The 23,952-nt window shown below is 43.1% G+C and overlaps 1 protein-coding gene across 1 annotated transcript; it reads right to left on the bottom strand.

Moving 5' to 3' along the window:
- Nucleotides 1–737: 737 nt before the first annotated feature.
- On the bottom strand, nt 738–23,837 carry LOC140916472 (uncharacterized). The gene is made up of 9 exons (XM_073358116.2): nt 23,789–23,837; nt 17,356–17,700; nt 15,597–15,824; nt 14,262–14,345; nt 10,240–10,359; nt 5,757–5,812; nt 3,850–3,940; nt 2,037–2,076; nt 738–873 (listed from the first exon to the last, which is right to left on the bottom strand). The coding sequence occupies exons 1-9, from the start codon at nt 23,835–23,837 to the stop codon at nt 738–740; spliced, it is 1,149 nt and encodes a 382-aa protein (XP_073214217.2).
- Between the last annotated feature and the right edge of the window lie 115 nt (nt 23,838–23,952).

The raw sequence follows: 23,952 nt of genomic DNA, 5'->3' as shown, positions 1-23,952 counted from the left end.
CCAGCCCAAGGAACACAAGTAGCCCCTGATCCACAGTGTGGTCACATCTGATTTAGATCATCATCAACCTTATTTCTTCATTTTTCTTTGATTATGCAAAAGGAATAAGAGTTAACATTTGAGGGGTTTGACATTGCAAAACTATTAATCATCCAAGTTAGTTCTTCTCTTTATTATTGCTCACTCCACAGCATGGATTCAGGCAGTCAGGTCAGGGGAATATACGGAAAGGTTAAAATCTATTCCAGCAGTAATACAGCACCCCCTGACTTCAAATGGTTTCCATCACATACAGCGTTTACAGTTTGGTTCACTATACAAATTGTTCCAGCACCCCTGCTGTTACTTGTAAATAAGGCCCAGATCCTAAGCATATGTGTAGTCCAGTTGACTTCAGCAAGATTATTCTGGTGCTTTGAAGTTACTCATAAGCAAGGAGTTCCAGGATTGGGGCTTAAGAGACTAAGAATTTTGAGATTCAAGCAATGGGTAAAAAATCTTCTAATAGAGGCTACTTTATCCAGCAGTTTTAAAGATGGCTCAAGAGGAAAAGGCCCAGATCCTCAGGGGATCACCTGGAAGTTAGGTGCCTAAAAACTTTAGAGTAAAATTTGCTTCTAGGTTTTAAACTCCCCACAGTTCAGATATTTGGATCTGGGTTTTGGTTTGTATCCATTATTTCCAGGGTTAGCAAGGAATTAATCCTTATTTTCCAGCCTACCATGAAAGAGCCTCTTTTAGATGCTGGATTCCACAGGATCGTGACATGTTCCCTGTGATATTGAATGGCCGTCGGGTATCTGCTGCAGAGTCAAAAGGGTATTCTCTTCTACTCCACTGAGAATTTTTTCAGGCTCTGCAGATAAATCTGAGCTGTAACAAGAAGTGCAGATTATTAATGGGGTAGCAAACAGATACATGGGCCCATCATGGTGGGCCAAATCCTGAAATCTTAACTTAATCTTTGCCTGGGCAATTCCTACTGAAGTTTGGGGCCAGATCTTCAGCTAATGTAAATTGGCATCTCTGCATTGTCGTTAATGGAGTAATGCCAATTTTCACCAGCTGGACCATTTACATTAATATGCAGGTTAAGAGAGGGCTTCAAGTCTCATGCTTGTAGGTGTCAACTGATCTCCATAGGGGATCAGAAAAGAATTTCCCCTTCTCCCTTGTACAGCACAGTAGAATTGGTTATGTGCAAGACAAGGCGGATGGCCGGGGGCCATTTTCCACTGAAAATTCAGCTATTGACCTCTGGTAAACATCTGCACTTGATGAGCCACTGGTCAAATTGTTTACAGACCATCCTCTATTTTGACTAAGCAACAAAACATTTCAACAAAACCCCTCTTATGAAGAAAGAATTAGAATTGCCTCACTCCTCTCTTGAGACCGTCATCATGCATAGTATCCTCTTTTGCCTGTTTGGCATGAACACCTCTTCACTGTGGACTGTACATGAAACTCTTATGTTGTCGTGAGTCAGCAGAATAAACTGTTTTCCTGGTTGGGCACGATAATGGGCCAGATTCTGCCTTCACTTGCTCTGGTGTAAATCATAACTCACCCCATTGAATTAGATGAAGTTATATTAGTGTAAAAGCTGTGTAAGTCAGAGGAGAACCAGGCCAGTTGTGCACACCAGATTCTTCTCTCTCCCAGTGTAACACCAAAGGGATTATTCCTAATTTACACCCATGTGGCAGGTGATTGGGTCCTTATGTGCCATTTCCTCCAGGTGTTTGATCAAATCCTGAAATGGGTTATTTAGTTCGCTGAACTGAAGTCACTACATGACATCAAGCATCACCATTAGCAGTTCTTCAGTGTTCTGGTTGTCTATTTGTTACTCCATTATGTGCAATTTCTAAGCAGCAATGCTTGATTGTCTGGAGTAAAGTGGTCTGGAGGTCAGTGTCCTAACGCAGCATGTGCAATCTGTCCTGCTCCCATTGCAATCAATGGCAAATCCCATATTGCCTTCAGTAGGATCAAGCTTGGACCCTTTCATAGGAAATGACAAAACAGATTACCTTTTTATGGTATGCAGTTGATACTTCCCCAAGCGTTTACCTAGAAACAAAGCAGTGCTAATTAGAATCTGACAAGGAAAAACAAACCCATAATTCTAATGAAATTCTAATGCACTCGGACACAGAGACAATGTAGTTGTAGCAGCTGAGCAGGGACCAGTGCCCTGGTGCATCTACACAGCAAATAAAGACCCATGGCGGCGAGTCTCAGAGCTGCGTCAACTGATTCAGGGTCGCCAGGCTTGCACTGCAGGGCTAAAAATAGCAGCGCAGAAATTCAGGCTTGGGCTAGACCCACACTCTGAAACCCAGAGAGGGTGAGGGTCTTGGAGCCTGGATCCAGAACATCTACACTGCTATTTTTAGTCCCACAGCACAAGCCTCCTGTCCAAGTCAGTTTACCTCAAGCTCTGAGGCTCAGTGCTGCTGGGTTTTTTGCTGTGTAGACATTACTCACAGTTATACCGGCCTGTGTCAGGAGTAACTCCAGTAAACTGAGTGTATTTTCACAAGTGCTAAACCTGTCAGTGAGATCAGAATCAAGCCAGTTACATGCATGTGTAATGAACGGGTTTTGGCTCCTTAGAGGTTGCTTCCTCCACATCACAGCCAGCTGTGAATTCCTCCTAAACTCTTCCAGTCCTGCCTGTGAGGAAAACAAACCTCCACCAAACGAATAGGGTGACACGATCCTCAGGGGAATAAAGAACACTGAAATGTTTTAAAACATTTTAAACAAGTGAACAAGTGAACTCACATGGCTATGTGTAACCAGTAATGTTCTGGAGTAAAATAGGTTCACTGCACTTGTAAAGAAAATCTTTACCAGTGCTGCTCTTACTAGCTGCCAGTTCATCAGTATTCTCCTCACTCCTGGAATCAAGGTAACACCGTGATAAGGTTAATTCCCCTATGCATTTGCATGAGAGATCATCCTTTTGATAAGCAATAGGTACTGTGAGCCTGATTCTCTTCTCACATTGCTTTTCCATACGCAGGTGTTACTCCATTAACACCACTGGGAGAAACAGGCTCTGTATAGGTTTCAGAGTGGTAGCCGTGTTAGTACAACCAGGAGTCCTTGTGGCACCTTAGAGACTAACAAATTTATTTGGGCATAAGCTTTCGTGGAGTGAGTTTTAGCCCATGAAAGCTTATGCCCAAATAAATGTGTTCATCTCTAAGGCTCAGTATAGCCACCAAACTCTGCTTCAGCTGAGTCACTCCAGATTTACACTACTGTAACTGAGAGCAGAATTTGCCCATTGTACATATCTATATATTAAACTGCTTCCAAGAACAAATTCTATAGTTTGTTCCTCATTTGACAAAATATAACTAATACCCACCAAGCAAGACATTGTACCCCAAACCTTTCTTTTCCCTTGCCTGTAAAACAGTGCTGTTACTTATGTATTAAGCATAAGCTTTTAAGCATCAGTTTCCCCGTGTCTGGATTTGCAGCTCAACATCTGCCTTTTGCTATGCAGCTCCAAAATACCTTGGGGTGTTACATCCGTGTAAAACTAGCATGAGGTTAGAATCAAATTCCTTCTCCATAGTGGGTTGGTTATGACCAGGCCTCACTTTTGGCCCAGTCTTCACTAAATAAGAATGAACTGTTTTCACATATATGCAGTCAGCAAGAATCAAAAGCACTCAGGCAATGAACAGCAAGATTTAATGCATAGTTCACATCTGCCTTTGTGTCAGCAATTCAATATTTGGAGGACAGAAAGATGCAAAAGGGATCCACATCGGACAGGCAGCCAATGCAGAGCATTAAGATGGACACCTACCATCCAGTACTTACATGTCAATAACACTACCAGAACCAATGTGAAGAGAAGAATGACTGTCACTACCACAGAGATGATTATGGTTGGAATTTCATTCTTTAGGTGCTAATGGGGGGAAGAAAGCAGAAATGACTTTTAAACTATGCTTTTTCTCTGCTAAGTTTAATTAACATCTGGTTGGTCTGACCGATGAGTACGCTGAAATACTGTATCTGCAATCAGCAGGAGTTTGCAGAGTAAATTTCAGGATGGATTTTCTGAGCCTTCCTCATGAATACGAAGAAAAATCAGGAATTCTACATGCAACATTGTGATATGTTTTGAAAGATAGTTGGATTGTGTATTGTGATAATTCCAAGCTTATTTTTGTTTTGCATTAGTTGGAGATTTGGCAAAACCACAGGTTACTTTTGCAAAATCTCCTTGGGTGGGTTTTGGTTAAGCAAAACCCAAACCAGGGGTGGTTGGATCTAGGCCCCAGTTTTATCTGAGCCAGATCCTGGCCCCCATTATGAAATGATTGTCTCTCCCAACCAACAATATGCAGTGTTGTTGTAGCCATTTGTGTACCAGGATATTAGCGAGACAAGGTGGGTGAGGTAATATCTTTTATGGAACCAACTTCTGTTGGTGAGAGACACAAGCTTTCGAGCTACACAGAGCTCTTCTTCAAGTCTGGGAAAGGTACAGATCTGAAGAAGAGCTCTGTGTAGCTCGAAAGCTTGTCTCTCTCACCAACAGAAGTTGGTCCCATAAAAGATATTCCCTCAGCCAACTATAGATTTTTAGACTTCACTAGCCAAGAAGCGAAAAAGTCTGATTCACAGGTTGCACCACAAAGCCATCAGTGAACACCGTTGGCTGAACCTCAAAGATGGGTGACTTAGTGTTTGTCCCTTTCAAACACTGCCCTGTTTCCACAGCAGCAGACAGCATGGTTTGAATCTGAGAAATTTTATCTGCAAAGTTCATGAATATTTTATACAGTAAGAAAAACTTAATTCTGGAACTGAGGGGAGGCAGCACAGAATCACCATTCCCAGCACATCTGGATCAGTTCTGGGGTGTGAGACCAGGGAGGCGGAGAAACTTTTTCTTGCCTCGCACACAGCCATTGTCATCTGATCTTATAAAAATCCGTATGTTGCACTTGGTCAGACTCAGCATGACACATCCAACTAAGACACTCTAGCCCTTTCCCCTCTTTCATTTCAGCTGGTACAGGTCATCCACACACAACTGATCTATGAGGACAAACTAGCATACTGCTGTATGGAACAGTAGAGGACAAAAAGTAGGTGACATGAAAAATGGCACAACACATCAGCCAATGTTTCTTGCACCTTTCTTGGAACCATTCAGTGCTGGCCACTGTCAAAGACAGCAAACTGGACGAGATGGACGATAGGTCTGAGCCAGTCTGGGAATTCCTACATTCCCCTGTAAAAATTTTAAAACCACCTACCATGCTACTTTGCAGACAGTGTAACCTTAGCATAAAATGCTATATAAATGACTGACAGGTCAGGCAGGCTGTTAGCTAATCAGACATTTCTGAGCAGGGCTGGGCTAATAGCAGTTTTTTTAGTTTTGTGGTTGAGCTGAAAAATAACAAAAATAATTTTGTTCAACTCAAAATAAATATTGGAAGGTTTTGTTTTGTTTTCCAGAGTTTTTAAAACTTTCCATTTTTTTACATTCCAACACGATATGTCTTTCTGAAACTAAAGGCAAAATGGTTTTGACATTTCCAAAAAAAAGATTTTAAACTTTTTTTTTTCCAGCTCAAATGCTTCATCGAATGTGACCTAAATTCACAAATGGTTTCAGTCAACCCAAATTTGCATTTTTTTTTATGGAAAAACTGTTTGCATGAAAATTTTTGCCAAGCTCTGCTTCTCAGACTTAGAATAGTTTTTACCTGGTTTGGATTATCTACACTTTCCTCTGACTGAAGTTTTGAATCCGTTGAAGCCTCTGACAACAGAAAAAGCAGAGAATAAAATGAGTATGGCCCAAAGTCTGATCCCTTGTCGAACAGAACCGAACTATGTGAAGTCAAATTTGTGAAGAAAGGTCCTACTCAGTGTAAGTAAAATTGTCAGAATCTGGTCCCAAATAAAAAAGAAGCTTTAAATTGTAGGATGAATCTCATTTGTAGCTAAGGCAGTGGTTCCCAAACTTGTTCCCCTGCTTGTGCAGGGAAAGCCCCTGGCGGGCTGGGCCGGTTTGTTTACCTGCTGCGCTCGCAGGTTCAGCCAATTGCGGCTCTCAGGGGCTGCGGTTCGCTGCTCCAGGCCAATGGGAGCTGCTGGAAGCAGCGCGAGCCGAGGAACGTACTGGCCGCCGCTTCCAGCAGCTCCCATTGGCCTGGAGCAGTGAACCGTGGCCACTGGGAGCCGCGATCGGCCGAACCTGCGGATGCAGCAGGTAAACAAACCGGCCCGGCCCGCCAGGGGCTTTCCCCAAACAAGCGGCAGAACAAGTTTGGGAACCACTGATCTATATATATCCATGGTACCCCCACACCTTGAATATGGTGTGCAGTTCTGGTCACCCCATCTCAAAAAAGATATACTAGAAATGGAAAAGGTACAGAAAAGGACAATAAAAATTATTAAGGGCATGGAATAGCTTTCATATGAGGAGAGATTAAAGACTGGGACTGTTCAGCTTAGAAAAGAGATAAATGAGGGGGAATACGAAAGAGGTCTATAAAATCATGACTGGTGTGGAGAAAGTGAATAAGGAAGTGTTATTTACCCCTGCACATAACACAAGAACCAGGGGTCACCTAATGAAGTTAATAGGCAACAGGTTTAAAACAAACAAAAAGGAAGTACTTCTTTACACAACACACAATCAACCTGTGAAACTCATTGCCAGGGGACGTTGTGAGGACCAAACCTATAATTGGGTGGAAAAAAATTAGATAAGTTTCACCAATGGCTATTAGCCAACATGGTCAGAGGCACAACCTCATGCTCTGGGTGTCCCTAAACCTCCGACTGCCAGGAGCTGGGACTGGACAACTGGGGATAGATCACTTGATAATTGCCCTGTTCTATTTACTCCCCTGGAAGCATCTGGCATTGGCCACTGTCAGAAAACAGGATACTGGGTTAGATGAAACATTCGTCTGACCCAATATGGTTGTTCTTATGTATTTTCTTTAACTTGTAAAATAAGGAAGCTGTGGTCTCCACACAATGAGTTTCTGATGCATCACAAAGGGCAATGCTCTGAAAAGCTTTGTTTGCTCATTTCTTATTTAAATCATGTTCACAGTGAACTTTAAATCATGCCATGGTGATATAGTGCTAGCAATGGACTGACCTTAGTTTATAATGGACTGAGTTCTGCAAGATGCTGACGTCTTAGACTTGTAAGCTCCTCACAGGAGATACTTAAATGCCTCACAGGATTGGGCCCGTTGTGATTAAAGAGCAGCCCACTGAACTCAATGCGTTACTGGGTTGGGCATGTTAACATTCAAACAGACTGCTGCAGTGACATTACAGATCATGCTCTGAAGGCAAATGTGTGATATAAAAACTAACCTATACTGGCAAAAACATTCTGGTGTCTGAATGAGTCACATGCACATTCACCCGTACATAGAAACAGACTTCCTAAGACAAGTGTCTGGACGTTTGACTTCACTAAATGGTAAATTAACTGACTACCATTCCAGACTCAAGCCAATCAATCTGGTGAACAAGATGTCATCAGTATTTCGATTTATAATGAAGATTTAGATGGATGTGAGGGAAAGTTTGTTATTTAGAATTTAATCACTGTGCTAAATATAATTAAATTTGTTGTATAAAAAATGAAGCTGTGTTTTTATGTATATTAAATCCCCCATTGTGGAACACAGGTTTCCTTGTACTTCTGATATAATATTCTGTCCTCTTTGCTCCCCCTGGAGCTGTTTCTCTTTTTATTTATCTTGAAAGAAACAAAAATAAAATTTTTAAGAAGACATGTGAGTGGAGCAGTGGAAAGTAGCTGATAAAAAGGAGCCCAATTCTGACTTGACTTACAACTCCACAGCTTCCAACCTGGGCACCTCTTAACACAGAAGGTTTTATCAGTTGGGGCCTGGGTCTAGCATTCTTTCGATCCAACTTCAGGCTACTGCATTCCACCACGTTGGAGTTCATTAATTCCAGAAGCACATTCCTCCAGGTGCTGCTTTTGCAGGAATATGCAACAATGAACAAAGTGATGTGCGATGTTGGTCATTAAAATAGTAGGGAGCAGTCTGCCAAACTGGCCTCATAAATTACACATGCAAATGTAGAGTTCGTCTGCTTATGTGGGAATGTTAGTGCTCAGTTAGGGATACTGTACTTGTGGATGTAGGTCAGCTGCCTAGGTTTGAGCATTTAGCCCACAGAATTTGAAATTTTTGTTTAGAGAGAGGTCAGTTCCAATCCTCACTTTCACGCCAAGATTTCACTAGCAATGTACAAGCCTTAACTTATACCATGCTTAAAGTGCAGTGTGCTTTTAATCAATGTATTGTGTTGAACACATTTGTTCACAAAGGACCTAATGCAATGGCATGATAAATGGAATTACAGTCAGCAGCAAAAATTGGCCTCTTTTTTTTATTCGATATCATTCAACTGCTCTTCAGTATTTTGTCACTTACATCCACTTCACTCTGTTCTTGGGAGAAGTCAGTCATAATTCCTTTGCATGGGTGTGTGAGAGTGTGACTCATTTAAACAGTGGTGTGTTGTTTGCTGGTTCAGGCTCTGTTGTTGGTCTTGATACCACACTGTTCCATTTAGAGTTCCAGCTAGAACATCAGCAGGGCAGCCCTTTTGTAAAATAAAGTACTCAACACAATAGCACATTCACTGCATTTCCTCCTGGGCTGGGTCAGGTCCATCTGTGCTTGATTCCCATCCCGATCAAAAAGCAATAATCATCTGATTTCTGGCATAAATTCCTCCTTAGCTATACTAAAGAGGCTGCTCAAACAAAACATGTTAGAGTCTTGCCTTCAGCAAAGGACCAATTATCCAAGGACCTGCTAAAGTAAATTAGAACCATCAGGAGACATACTACCCCATGCCGGTCTCAATTCCAGCCGTCCTGCTACGTGACAAATGCCAGTTGTAGTCATGAGAACGGCTTGGATCATTGTATTTAATTTCAATAACGTTCTCCCTACCCGCAGAGCAATCTTTTTTGGGGGTATATAAGAAATAGATGCACTTTTATTCAATCCTTGATAAGCGTGACTAGCAGGTGGAAAAAATGTTGTCACTGAAACAAAACGGATTTTTTTTTTAAAAAGAAGTGCCACCAAAACCCAGAACTAAAGTCAGATATTCCAGTCTCATAACACCAACAAGACAATTCAAAGAGCAGGCACAATGAGTGGTCACTAAAAGAGAGAGATCCAAATTAGCTCTCAGGTTGAGCCTCTAAATATTGGGCAGGTACTAATTAAGACTCCGTAGTTAAGCATGAGTTGAGTTTTGCATTTAGGAACAGCCTCATGGTATGAAATACTGTACCGGCCGAGCAAAGAGGAGAGTGCGGGCACACGGAGCCCCTGGCATTGGAGGGGAAAATGGAGAGTACATATAGCCCTTGGCATGAGTGGCAGGGGGTGCAGAGAGTCCCTGAAATAGAGAGGGATGGGAGTGTGGCACGCAGGTAACTTGTGGAGGTGGGCATGGGGGAGGATGCAAGGGGCCCCTGGTGTGTGGGCAATGCACAGCCTACAGAAGCAACAAAAATGTGTGACCACCTCATCTATCCCACTTCTCCTTTCTATAGGATGTAGCAACACACTCAGGGACAAACGATGTTTCCCTGGAGTCAGCGGCGGGGAGGCGGGGGGGTGTTGCCACTGACTTCAGTGCCATCAGACCTTTGCCCTAAATGAATGACTTGTGAATTTAAAACTGCAACAATGACAGACATAATAAATATGCCTCTGAATTGCTCGGCAGCCACCTGCAGAACCGTGCTGTGCTCCGCAGATTAGGCTGTGGAGTGCCGAGATGAACTATTTAACCAGCAGATGGTACAGCGCATGCATATATATTGGATTGCCTGCCCTTATGAGGAGGAAAAGTACGCTGCTTTATTAAGGGCAGTAGAAAGATTTGAATTCCGTGGGTCATATTCTGCTCTCAGTTAGACAGCTTTCAATGGAGTTACCCGCATGTACACCTGGGAGCAGGATCCTCTCCTTATGTCCCTGTTCTCTATTGTTCATGCAGGATAATATAAAAAAGGGAACTTCTCAGCTTTCTTCCAAAACTGCCTGTCCACCCCACTTAATTAATCTTCACTGACAACTCCACTGTCCTCTGCAAACCCACACACACCAACGAGGCTACAGCAAATATAAAAATTAATTATACTCTCCAGACCTTCACCGAGTCCCTCTTTCGGCGAGTCTCCTGCAGATGTCAAGGGAAATGTAGCGTAAGAAATAGCATTCACTTCACTTGCCTCAGGGGCTGTCTGGACCGTAACTGGGGGAACTGTCCCTGGAATTAAAATAAACAGAAACTTCTAACAGAGTCTCAGGACTCCTGGGGTTCACCCCAGATTTCAGAGTTTTCACAATACAGTAGGCCTGTCCTGTTATTTTGCTGAAATAAGCTGTGCTACATTTGATCAGTATGCATGTGTAGCATACTGAAGTCAGAGCCACTGTAACAAAGAGGTCCAAATCCTGTCAGGTCACGTTTTCACAATGTATTTTTTCCAGCCACAGATTCCCCCTAGAGCAGATCACACCCAGATCAAATCTAGCCACCTTACAGGATAATTTGGCTCATTCCCTGGAAGGCATTACTAGCATGTAAACATGGTATATTTGCAAATGGTGACATTCTCTCTACCTGTAGGAAATGGACTGTCTATGGATGTGTGACTATCATCAGACCTCACAGTAGATGTTTGGACAGTGGCAATTCCCATCACTGAAACAAAGCATAAGAAGACAAGCTAAAAGCAGTTCCTCGAGTAAACACTGCTTTGGAACGCAGAAGCTCAGAAGAAGAAGGACTGCAACACGTGATTTCATCAGTCCTGTTGCTGCCTTTCTCAGCCATGGAATGCAAAAGGAAACACAAAGAGGGTAAGTCTACACTGCATGAAGAGATCCACAACACTGAGTCTCAGAGCTGAGGTCAACTGACTTGGGCTCACAGGACTCAGGCTGAGGGGCTAAAAATAGCCATGTAGACTGACCTGGGCTCTGAAACTTGGCACCACAGGGTTTTATTGCAGTGTAGACATATGCTGAATGATCCGATCAGGGAGTTTAAGCTGCAATGGTTTACTATGTTTTTCTACTCCATCAGAGCACTTTGCAGACCATTTAGAACATGGGTTACCACTTACAGAGTAAGCATTTTCATATGTTCTTTGCACTGGATCAAATCACTTTAGGCTACAGCATGTGAGAAGATATCATTCAGTGGCTCCTCAAAGTAACCTAATAAATGTTTCATCGGTCAGCTTAAATATGATGTTTTTACTCCAGTAACGTCTCTGCAGAGCGATGCCCAGCTGATGGAGCACAAGGAAGGAAAGTGGATGGTATGATACGTAGGCCTGGGCCCAAAGTGCGAAACGGAGAGCTGAATATGGAGCCAGACGTGGATTTCAGTCTGGCCTCAAAATTCAGATCCGAGTGCAATTCAAACACCTCATCCCCTCGCCCTGCTACCTCTGAACCTTGAGGGTCCTACCACCAAAGGCTGAGCAGTACACACCTCTGGTGCTTTGCCTCCACTTCAGAAGCTGAAAGAACGAGGGGCTAAAAGCTCAGTTTAATGCTAAGAACTGTGTGGGCCGACTTTGTGGACAAGCTTCTCCCACACAGCTCTACTCAGTCCTGATTTGCTGCTCGAGTTTTTAACCTTTCCCGAACAAAGCCTGCCAATGGGGGCTAACGGGCTATGAGGCTTGAATGAATATCCACAAGGGCCAGCACACTCCTGTTCACTTGTGTCTTAACCAAGGAGGGAGCTACAAGGAACAAATGTTTCCTTCAAAAGGTGAGACAGCGTTTTTAGAAAGCCCATGTTCTCTTCACACATCAGCTGTGTCTGAAAAAACAGGAAAGCAAATGTGCCTACAAGAAGTAACTGAACCAAGAGAATTTCTCAAATCTGTTGTTCTTGGGGCCCTTGAGAGACAGCATGGCGCTAGCTGAAGACCACAGCAATGACTTTCCCACGGTCAGAGCAATGACTTCCTGGTGCATTGTCACTCTTGAAGTTTGGATTTCCTCTTTTTTAAGCCCCTATTTGCTGACATTTCCCCAAGTGGGCTATTGACATTGCGGCGGGGGGGGGGGGGGGGGAGGGAAGAGACAACACACAGGTCATGCCTTTAGTTCTGGAGGTCCCTGGTTCAGTCTCTGGCCAAGAGGGTGGCTGCCACATTTGAATTGATGTCAGATCAAATCTCAGAAAGCAGTACCTTGGACAAGGACAGGACTCAGGAACAAACAAGGCCTGTTCCAGTTAGTGAAGTGGGGAAATGTTACAGCCAGATGGAGATTGACATGCATTAGAGACCCTACGGTAGTGACCTACTGTCCTCCAGTTTCCATTGGGATACTAGAAACTGTGTGTAATGGTGCATCATCACCTCAAGAGTCCCCCTTATGTCAAAGTGCGGTGTTGCAGAGGTTTGCATCTCCACCACCCCCTGCAGGACACCTGTCCTTGTGTGTCACTCAGCCCACTGGCTGAGAAGCGGCCAGTTCAAACCACTTCCAGAGTAACAAAATGTGCAAGCGTAGTCCAAAGTCCAAGAGAATCAACCTAACCCTTCCCATACATTAACTGACTACCATTCCAGACTCAAGCCATCAATCTAGTGAACAAGAGGTCACCAGTGTTTCGATTTATAAGGAAGATTTAGATGGATGTGAGGGAAAAAGTTTGTTATTTAGAATTTAATTACTGTGCTTAATATAATTAAATTTGTTGTATAAAAAATGAAGCTGTGTTTTTATGTATATTAAATCCCCCATTGTGGAACACAAGTTTCCTTGTACTTCTGATATAATATTCTGTCCCCCAACCTGGAGCAAATACTCACCAGCAACCACACACCACAGAACCACTTATCCAGGAACCTATCCTTGCAACAAAGCCCATTGCCAACTGTGTCCACATATCTATTCAGGGGACACCATCATAGGGATTAATCACATCAACCACACTATCAGAGGCTCGTTCACCTGCACATCTACCAATGTGATATATGCCATCATGTGCTGGCAATGCCCCTCTGCCATGTACATTGGTCAAACTGGACAGTCTCTATGTAAAAGAATAAATGGACACAAATCAGACATCAAGAATTATAATATTCAAAAACCAGTTGGAGAACACTTCAATCTCTTTGGTCACTCGATTACAGACCTAAAAGTGGCAATTCTTCAACAAAAAAACTTCAAAAACAGACTCCAACGAGAGACTGCTGAATTAATTTGCAAACTGGATACAATTAACTTATGCTTGAATAAAGACTGGGAGCGGATGGGTCATTACACAAAGTAAAACTATTCCCCCCCGGCTGTTCCTCAGACGTTCTTGTCAACTGCTTGAAATGGCCCACCTTGATTATCCCTACAAAAGGTTTTTTCTCCCCGTGCTTTCCTGCTGGTAATAGCTCACCTTACCTGATCACTGTCATTACAGCGTGTATGGTAATACCCATTGTTTCATCTTGTCTATGTATATAAATCTCCCCACTGTATTTTCCACTGAATGCATCCGATGAAGTGAGCTGTAGCTCACGAAAGCTTATGCTCAAATAAATTTGTTAGTCTCTAAGGTGCCACAAGTCCTCCTTTTCTTTTTGCGGCTACAGACTAACATGGCTGCTACTCTGAAACCTTCCCATGGGGTTTCCCTGCCTTCCCTGGCTCAGGTATCAAGCACTGTCCCACCCAGCACAAGTTTTCCTGAGGCCTCCAGTCTCTGGCATTTTGTCCCTTCACAGGAACCAGCCAGCCTCCAGGTTCTCCCTCCATACTGAACTCCTTCAGCCTATTTATAAGGCCCAGGTGTTTGTTGAGTTCATCAGCTGATCATCCTTTAGTCCCATGCTCTCTAGCTGACAAGTAATGATCTAATTACCGCTCCAGTGGAGTGAATGTGCCTAACTGGCCTTTAACGCTTTCTCGCCCATGATGTGGATTCACTCCTCACACTGTGATTTCCTGATCAGCTGAAGCATTTTGATCTGAGTCAGCACCCACAGGGACTCGTGATACAGATTGTTTCCAGATGATTAAATAACTATAATGAATCTTTGATTCACATTCAAGAACAGCCAACACTTCTGGTTATGGTGACTTGTCAGAGCTCTGAACCCAGTGATCAAATGTCTTCTGCTCCGGTATGATCATCACACATACCTGGACTGAGAACACCACCTTCTGTAGTGAAAGCAGGATTGACATTTTCAGTCCCCTCGGAGATCAGAACCGGAGTTGGTGATTCTGTAGTCATGGAGACAAAATAAAATAAGATACTTAAGAAGACCAGCCTTTTCTTAAAAATGGTGTTCCAAATTGCTGTTACAATTTTGAGCTGCTAGTTAAATGTGGGTGAAAATGTGTAGACACTATTTATGTCGGCAATTCAGGTGCCTAACTATGACAACTTACTTCACTGGCAATTCTGGTGGGTAGGCATCTAAATGCACTCAGGTGTGGGCATAATTAATTGTGCCCGCCTTTAACTGTGGGCATGAAATTATGGGTGCAGTATTGGAGGCCATTTGTGAAAATCTGTCCCAAAATGTTCATGTCACGAGTACCAACCAAAATAAAAACTGGAAACAGTTGCAAGCAGCACTGTGTGCAAACATCAGTCTGGGGAAATGAAGTCATTAACACAGATAAAATTGGAGATAAACAAGACCAACATCAGCGTTAAGAAAATGAATGAAAAGGCAAGTAGTTTATCAGTGCTGCTAACTAATTAATAATAAGGCCCTGACGCAGGAAAGCCCTGAAGTATGTGCTTCATTTTAAATATGTTCGTGAGTCCTGTTGACTTCATCAAGCACAGCAGGTATTTAAGCAACCTTCCTCAACAGGGGTATTTTTCTGAATTGGTGCCCAAGTTAATATAAAGACTTGAGTGGATCTTTGTTTCTTCACCCTGTTGTCCCACCACTCACTACCAGCCTGAGGCCTTCTAAACAAGAGGATCTAGTCTCCGGAAAGTATCTAAGTGGCATAGCTGTTCACATCACAAAGGTGCTTGAGGAAAACAAGAAAGAGCAGAAGGGAAGGGAAGTGGAACTGGACTGTGTCTTGTGGAGCAGGGAAGTGGAGACAGCACAGAGAGAGATGTATGACTGCAACAGGGATAAGTGTATATGACACAGAGGAGTCAGCACTACTTCTGGACACAGTGAAACCTGCAACATTAATTCTTAAAATGCCTTCCAGCAGAGAACTGACGCCGATGGAGTTATTGTAAATTTATACCAGTATTAGTGAAAGGGCATGGCTCAATAGCATCAAAATGAAACAAAGTTACATTAAAAACTTTCAGCCTAAAATGGGTGGCAAAGTAGACTGAAAGCATCCCTCACTTAATAGGTAAAAGAACAGATAATTCATCAGCATGTGCTGGGGTAACAGGAGTGCTCCATATTAAGGTAGGTTTTTCTGCCCTTTTTGTGCCAACCTTGCCATGGCACAGTGAGAGAGGTGCTCAGAGCTGTCTGCTTTTCATACCTTCAGTAGGGAGAACAAGTTCTGTTGTGAAAAAAATGAAATCATCATCTTCAGTCCACACAGAAGCTGTCTGAAAAATGGTTGTCAGGGCAGGAAAGGTTGTTGGGAGGGCAGCTGTGGTTGTCGTTGTGGGAGTAGTGGGTGTTGGGAGTGCAATAGTGGTTGTCAGGGGCAGAGTAGTGGGTGTTGGGAGGGCAGTTGTGGTGGTTGTTGCGGGAGTAGCAGGTGCTGAAATGACATAAAGAGAAGCCGGATCAGAACATCTTCAATAGAACTTAAGTAAAACAAAGCCAAACCATAACTGAATTTAAACAATCTATTTGCCAAAACTCTGAGAAAAGGCTGATGAACAGGTAATTTAAAAGGCCAGTTAATTAGGTCAGAAATGAGTCTCAAATTAGAGCTGGTTGGAACACTTTTTTTTGCATGGCCAATGTTGATTTTTTTGTCCAAAATGGACAATCCAAAAACTGAAAATTTAGAGCCAAAATCCCTAAAGCCAAACATTTCTCAATTTGGAATTTTCATTTTTGGGATGAAAAATCAATTTTTTTCAAGGAAAGCAGACACATTCTATGAACATTTTTGTTAAGCTAAAAAAAACCAAAACACTCAATTTTCTGTCCAAAAAAAAAAAAAAAGTTGCAAGATAATGTTTGACCAGCCATCATCCCGAGTTGTGCTGTATCTTCCTCAGGCTGGGGAAACAAAACAAAAAAATTAACTGAATGACCAACTGGTGCTAAAGCAATGAGATCAAATTTAATGTGATGTGAGCAAGTGTGACTCCGCTGACTTCAGTGGAATTGCACCTGTTTGTACTGAGTCTCCCTAGGGCGCTGTAATATGAAAGTGCACTTCAGACTGAGGTTGAAAAGGACTTCACTAGTCCCTCCCCATGACTAGAGGCAGCTGTGAATTTTTTAATAGTTCTTTGTTGAAAAATGCTGATTCATGAAAATCAAGATGGTTCCCAAAACAGGATTGGGTTTGATGAATTTCCTAACTCAGACAAAAAGTGTTGAGAAAAAAAAAAAACATTTCAAAAGAGTCAAACAGAAACATTTTGATTTTTTTTCAAAATGAAAAATTCCAATCTTCCAGTTCAGAATGACTCTTCATTTTGAAATTTAGACTAATTAGACAGAAAAAGATTTTAAAAGGTCAAAGTCAAAAAGAAACATTTCAAAATTAGCATAACAAAATGTTTCGATTGACTTGAAATGAAAGAAAAAAAAAGAACTGTTCTTTGGTTTGTGAATTTTTCAGTTTGTGAATATTTTCAAGATTTTGACTTTTTGTCCTGATTTAAGACAAAAAAATATTTTTGTTCTTGAGACTATTTATGGGATGGGAAACCGTTTCCCACCTAGCTCTTGGGTGATGAAATAGGATTGTTCACTACTGTATGTCTACACGTGTCTGCTCATAGTTTAGAGCACAGCACAGATCACTGGCCTTGAAAGTTCACCGAGCACACCGCTGTTTCTCTATAAAGAGAGACAAGGAGGATGAAGTAATATATTTTAGGTTTCAGAGTAGCAGGCGTGTTAGTCTGTATCCGCAAAGAGAACAGGAATACTTGTGACACCTTAGAGACTAACAAATTTATTAAAATTAACAAATTTATTTTAAATAAATTTGTTAGTCTCTAAAGTGCCACAAGTACTCCTGTTCTTTTCTCTAAGGTGCATAGTCTAAGCCTCAATGGCAGAAGAATGGATTTCTTTCTACAGAGAGAGAAGAGAATTTTGCTCACCTCTGTAAACCTGCAAATTCAGGTTTTGTTTGATATCATTGAACCATCCAGGAATCTCTATGCGGCAGCAGTATGCCCCTCTGTCTTTGTGGTCCACATTGCTTATAGTCAGAGAGACATCCCCTCTGGGGATAGGACCTTTTAGTTGGTATCTGCCACTCGCTGTAGATATCACCTTCCACCCATCCGTGCGAACAATTTCACTGCTGCATTTAGATGACGGACAGATTCCCCGGCCCCAGCACATGACACTGATGTCACTCATTTGTCTAACGCTGTAGGTGCAGGGTAGTTTGACGGACTGCCCCACCTTTGCTCTCACTACTGTGAGAGACACACCATGTGCTGGGGAGAAAGAGCAGGGAAAAGCAAAGTCAAGACCTTTTACTCCATGGATACACAGCCCTACTCCTCAATCTCACGCAGTACTGTATCCCGAGAACAGGACAGTCAGGTAAATATTTAAGTAAGAAGGGGATCTCCTTTTGCCTTTCCCCCATGCACCCTCCATTAGTTAGTTTGTTTTAATAGTGGAATAGTGACCCCTTGGGTCATCCCAGTCTGAGCCCTGCCGGAGAAACCCTCTAAGATACTCCGGGAAAGGACATAAGCAAGTGCTATTAGCAAAGAAGATGGCAGCCTTCCCAGTCTTGACCAGAGGCCTGCATCTTGTTGTATATTAGTCTTTGCTCTCATTATCCTGCAGCTGTGCTGTGCAGTGGGATGAGCAGACTTATGACCACCAGAATGCTCCCTAAAAGGTGAGGAACACTGAGCCAATGGCTCCAGTGTGAGAGGAGAAGGAGTTACAAGGTGATGGGAGGTCAATACTCACTTACCCTGAGGGAAGGGAGGGAGACAAAGATAGGGAATGCTCCCATCTCTCCTGAGCTGTGAAGAGTACTATTATTAATTATTATTATCATCATTATTTTTTTCCAGGCATCCTGGCAAAGGAGATGCCTGAGGAGGGAGTACAGAGCAACAATCTTTTAAAACCCATGGGTTGAACAATTGGCATGTCTATTGAAATGGAGACGATATCACTTGCACTTGAGCACCGCAGATTCCACAGCAAAGCTGAGAAAATGGGACTCAAGTTACGCAGGAAAGTCTTTCACCTTGTGGTCACCATTTCAATCCCAGCCCAAATTGGTCTGAAAGTGGTTGCCATCTATTTGGTGACCTGGTGTGAAATGAATTTGGCAGTCTCAGTCCATCCCCATCCCTGTCCCACCAAAAAAAAAGAAAGATGTTACAATTGGCTCTAAATGCCTGTCTCGGCAGTGAGGCCAAGAATCACCCACGTGTGTCTAAAGGTAATCTCTCCACTCAGGGTTGAGGTACATTGGCAGGCCAGTGCTGGAAGCTTGCCCTGCCATTGCTTATGCCGTGCCTGTTCTGAGAATAAATAAGGGTAGGTCTTCATTCTGCAGAGCTGGCTCCACCCCCCGACCCCAGTTATCAAATGGGCCAGCACCTTTCCTGAATACCTGAATACAAAGCATACTGAACCTGATGCTCCTCAAGTAGACCGCTGTAAAGCTGGAATAAGTCCATTGGAGCTACATTGCAAGAGCAGGCTCGGGTTAACAGCGTGTTCAGCTTTACTTTGCATCTACAGACAAACCCATCTCATTTAGCCCCGGGTTTGTCTCCCTGCCACACAGCACCCCCGCTGAATGGCTGTGGGTGTGATTCTGAAATCAGAGCTAACAGGGATGGTTCAGCCAGGGATGGTTCTTTTAGCTAAGGGCACTGTAATAAAAAAAGAAGAGTTCGCATACTGGGGCAAATTCCCTGCTGGCCTAACTCCATTGACTCGAAGGGACGTTAGCCAGTGGAGGATTTGCCCCCTCCTGTCTATTCCAGGCTGTATGACCTGCCCCATGTCCCCTGAAGTTTTAATTGTTTTTTCTACCTTCCTTGTATTCTGTCCCTGGTCATTTCTAGCATCATGCTGAACAAGGGCCATGAGGAGGAGCATGTCTCCTTGTGTTTTCCTTGCTCCAGCCCAGACCTGCCCTGCACATGGCCTTGTTCCAGTCCTGTCCCAGCCTCAGAACCAGCCCTGTTCCTGCCTTCCCTGGCTCCACGTAATCCCCTTCTGACCCCAGTTTCAATTCCTGGCTCTGGCATTTGAACTGGCTTCAGTTCTCACCCTCAGCTCTGATTTCTGGCTCTGACTCTGTCTTGACCCTGGACTTGGATATTCAGACTCTGACGCTGACCCCTGCTCCAACCACTAGGCCAGACCACCCATGACTTGGTTTCCTGATAGTTGGTCCCATAACACATTGCACCTCAGCTCCAGTGCCTAGCTATTGCAGCAGCCCTAGTGGCAGGATGACCCTATTGGTCTAGGCCCTCTCCAGCTCACTTATTCCAAAGAGGAAGAGAGGCAGCTGGTGCTGTTACCAGCAGCCATAGCCCTGGTTCTGCTCAGCAGGTCCTCTTAGCCAGCTGAGTGAACTTCCTTTCCTCTTGGCATGACTCCCAGGTAATCTAGAGATTCTTCCAAATAGGCCCATCGTTTTTTCCATGCACAATTCCCTGGGTGACATTTGGTCTGTACCATTTTGCCACAGAACTCGTTATTGGGATGACATTTTGGTTCCGTTATCACTTACCCAGATGGCAATTTGGATTTCTAAATTCAAATGGTTGATTCAGACATACAGACAAAGCAGCACAGAAGGCAGTGACATGCAAGGGCTTCAGCCCTTCAAAATGATGTCTGTGGGAACCCGAAGGAGTGTCCTTATGAGACATAAGACCTTGCAAGATGATGATCTAGTTTATTACTAGGGCAGCCTAAATTTATTTGCCTTGCTGCAGTACTGCAGCAAAATGCAATGCAATGCCTTGCAATGGGGAATTCAGCCCTCTTTGCCATGCAATGCCTTGCAATGGGGAATTCAGCCCTCTTTGCCATGGTTTCATCCGATGAAGTGAGCTGTAGCTCACGAAAGCTCATGCTCAAATAAATTGGTTAGTCTCTAAGGTGCCACAAGTACTCCTTTTCTTTTTACAGCAAAGTAACTCACTTAACCAGCCTTGGCAGCCCAAGGTGGTGAGCCAGGAGAAGGGGCTAGTTAGCTCAAAACATTAATACGTATTAGGGTAGCCCAGCTCAGAGGTGCATAAAATAAGACCAGATGGAGTACAGCCTGTTCATTTCCAAGCTGCTAGGAAGTAGGAACCCTACGGCTTTGGGAATGTGAACATCTTCTGTCCACCTTCATGTTATCCAACCCTGCATGACGCAAAGGGAGCGCCATTCGGCAAACGCTTTCAACGAGAAAATGTCTCTCATTTGCATTCTCTACCCTGGAGAGCAGCGGAAATTGGAGTTTACAAAAAAATGGAATGAGGCACCAGAATGTCTAAGACACTGTTTCCAAAGAGCACTGGCACTAGAAAAATGTGGTCCCTGGAGTTTCCCTTCCTTCTTTTCTTCCTGTGTTACTAACATTCCTGAGAGGACTAGCAAAGATGGAAGAATATGAATCCAATAACCACCTTTTAAATTAGCTAAGGGCTTTCCAACGGCTCGTTACAGCATCTCTTAATCTTAGGCCTCATCTAAACTGCAGCTGGGATGGTGCTTCCCAGTTTGAGGAAACAGACACATGTAACTCTGTCGGAGCTAAAAAGAGCCGTGCAGCAGGGAGTAGCATGGGTGGCAGTTCAGAATAGCCTGTGTGCTAACCCGCCTGAACCCCCGAGCATGCATTCAGCAGGGTAGCCTGAGCAATCGCCCATGCTACCTCCAGCTTCACAGCTATTTTGAGCAGACTACTTGAGCTGGGAAGTACCTCCCAGCGGCAGTGTAACTGTACCTTTAGTTCAGTTAAGCAAAATCACACTATTGGCTGTATCTAGGGCCCGACCAAATTCACGGCCAAGAAAAACGCATCAAAAGATGGTGAAATCTGGTCACCCTCCATGAAAGCTGGTCTTGTGTGCTTTTACCCTATACTATACAGATTTCACGGGGGAGACCAGTGTTTCTCAAATTGGGGGTCCTGACCCAAAAAGGAGTTGCGGGGGTGGGGGGAGGGGTCACAAGGTTATTGTAGGAGGTCAAGTATTGCCACCCTTACTTCTGCACTGACTTCAGAGCTGGGTGGCCAGAAAGCGGTGGCTGTAGGCAACCCCCCCGCTACAAAAACCTTGTGACCCCCCCCCCGCAACTCCTTTTTGGGTCAGGACCCCTACAATTACAACACTGTCAAATTTCAGACTTAAACAGCTGAAATCATTACATTTATTATTTTAAAAATTCTATGACTGTGAAATTGGCCAAAATGGACCATGAATTTGGTAGGGCCCTAGCTATATCTAAACACTTTAATACCTCCATTGGGGCCTGATTCTTGGCCCAATACTCACATTAAGTCGCAACTGCTTATATGAGCAGTCCCACGGAGGTCAGTGTGTCTACCCAGTAAGTGCTACTCAGTGCAATTGTTGATTAAACAGAGAAGGGCAATTAAAGTCATATAAAGGTCAAAACACAACTGAGCTCATAATTGGCTACTCACACCATATTTATCAATGTCTCTTTTGGGTCATCAGCAGTGTTTGAACCCGTGGCCTCCAGTGCTAAAAGCATACATCTCTGCTACTTGATATAAGGGAGTAACTCCACTAAGGGGTAACTATAATAGACTCTTTTCCTATTATGTAGACTAGCTACTAAAGGGGACGCAAAGATGCATATGCTTCTAGTGTGGGTTGTACATTAGAGCTGGTTGAAAAGGGGATAATTTTTGCAAAAAAATCTTTGCCTTTTTTGTTGAAAAAACATTGATTTTTTTTCCCTACCAGCTCCATTGTTCACATTCGCTTAGAGCAAGTTAGATAATAGCATGAGTAACAGGTTCTCCAGGGGCCGAGTTGATAAAAGGATAAATATAGTGTTTGATAAATATAGTGTTTGTTCCAAGATTTAACAATGCTGAGCTAAGTTAAGATGGGTGAGACGTGACTAATGGTCATTTTGACCCCTAAGTATGTTTCCATATGAAGATATTATTGAAGCAACCACAAATGAAGGCCTGAAAACTGACTTTCTTTCAGGTTGAAGGAGTGGTGGATAAAGGGTCCTCAGGGGCCTCCTCATTAGGTCCATAAGGGGCATGGTAATAGGTTAGGAATATTTTGGATTTCCTGTGGCTGCAGCAAATCCCGGTGTGGTTTTGGCTCCACAGAAAGCATCATGTACCCTGGTGCTATGTTATCTTGCCCGCTGAATCTCAATGGGAATTGGTGAAGGGATAAAATCAACTTTTGTCTCTCACTGTTTTCTACCAATTTCCTAATCTTTCCCTGGTTGTCAGATAGTGGTTTATGAATATTGCAGTTACTGTAAGCATTAGAATGGCTGCTTCCTCCTGTTTGGCATTTTAACAGCTCTATACACCATGGACAATATTTCCAAACCTGGGTGACTAAGGTTAGGCTACTCAGTCCATATTTAGGCACCTAGGACAGAATTTCAGAAGTACTTAAGTGATTTAGGAGCACAAGGCCCACTGAAAGTTTTATTTAGGAGTTTGATTTAGGAGCAAAGCCCACTGTGCTCCTAAGGCCATTGGCTCTTCTGAAAATTCCCCTAGATGCCTAAATATGGATTTAGGAGCTTAACTCTAGGCACCCAGGTTTGGAAATTGTGGCCAGTATCCTACCCAGTCTCTCAGGTTTTTCTAATTCTCCTTGTAACATGCATCTCTTGTAGTACTTCTGCGCCAGATTTTACATGGAAGATAATTAAATGTTTTGGGTGGGATTTCTGAAAGTGCTGCGTGTTGCTATAACTCTGCTCCCACCTTCCTTCCATTGGGAGTTTTGCCGTTGATGTTAATTGGAACAGAGTCCAGCCAAGGCAGAGAGCTTTACAAAATCCCGTGCTTTGTCTCATTTTATAAAAACATTTCTCCATTAATATTTAAAAATAATGGCTCCAACCTGGGGCTGGCAGCTCAGCTCAGGGCAGACAGGAAACGTTGGCTTTGCATAACTATAACAACAACACAGAAGTAATTTTTTTTTCTAAATCTGTCTTAATAACCAACAGACCCTACACACAACTTTTGCATATAAAGGGGAACCAGATAGTACGCCTGAATAATTACTAAACTAATTAACTAATACATTCTTCTGCATTGGCACTAATTCAAATAATTTTTACAATCTTCTAAAAGGTGACATATATTTACAATCTCATATGCGAAAAGGAATATACTGTATATACACATACAGAAACAATAAATGCGAGTCACATACATGTTTACAACCTTATACATGGGTAGGGGTGTATATACAAATAGAAACAATGAATACCATTTGCTCTGTAACATTCCAAAAATCAAATGAATCTCACTTTGTCTTCTGAAGAAATACAGTGGTAAAGCAAGAAAACACTCACCTATATACAGCTGTAGCATGATCCAGGGAAGCAACAGGGAATGGGCCATTTAGGCTGATTAGAAACTCCAGGAATGTACCAGAACTGACAGAGGACCAGACCGTATACTTTTCAGAAATGCTGAGTGAGCCTGGCTGTAGTGCAATTTCTCCTTTTTTAAGACT

This window comes from Lepidochelys kempii, chromosome 8, assembly GCF_965140285.1.
Source record: "Lepidochelys kempii isolate rLepKem1 chromosome 8, rLepKem1.hap1, whole genome shotgun sequence".
Lineage (NCBI taxonomy): Eukaryota > Metazoa > Chordata > Testudines > Cheloniidae > Lepidochelys > Lepidochelys kempii.
The sequence above is the reverse complement of the archived record's forward strand: the minus strand, read 5'-3'. Positions and strand labels throughout refer to the sequence as shown.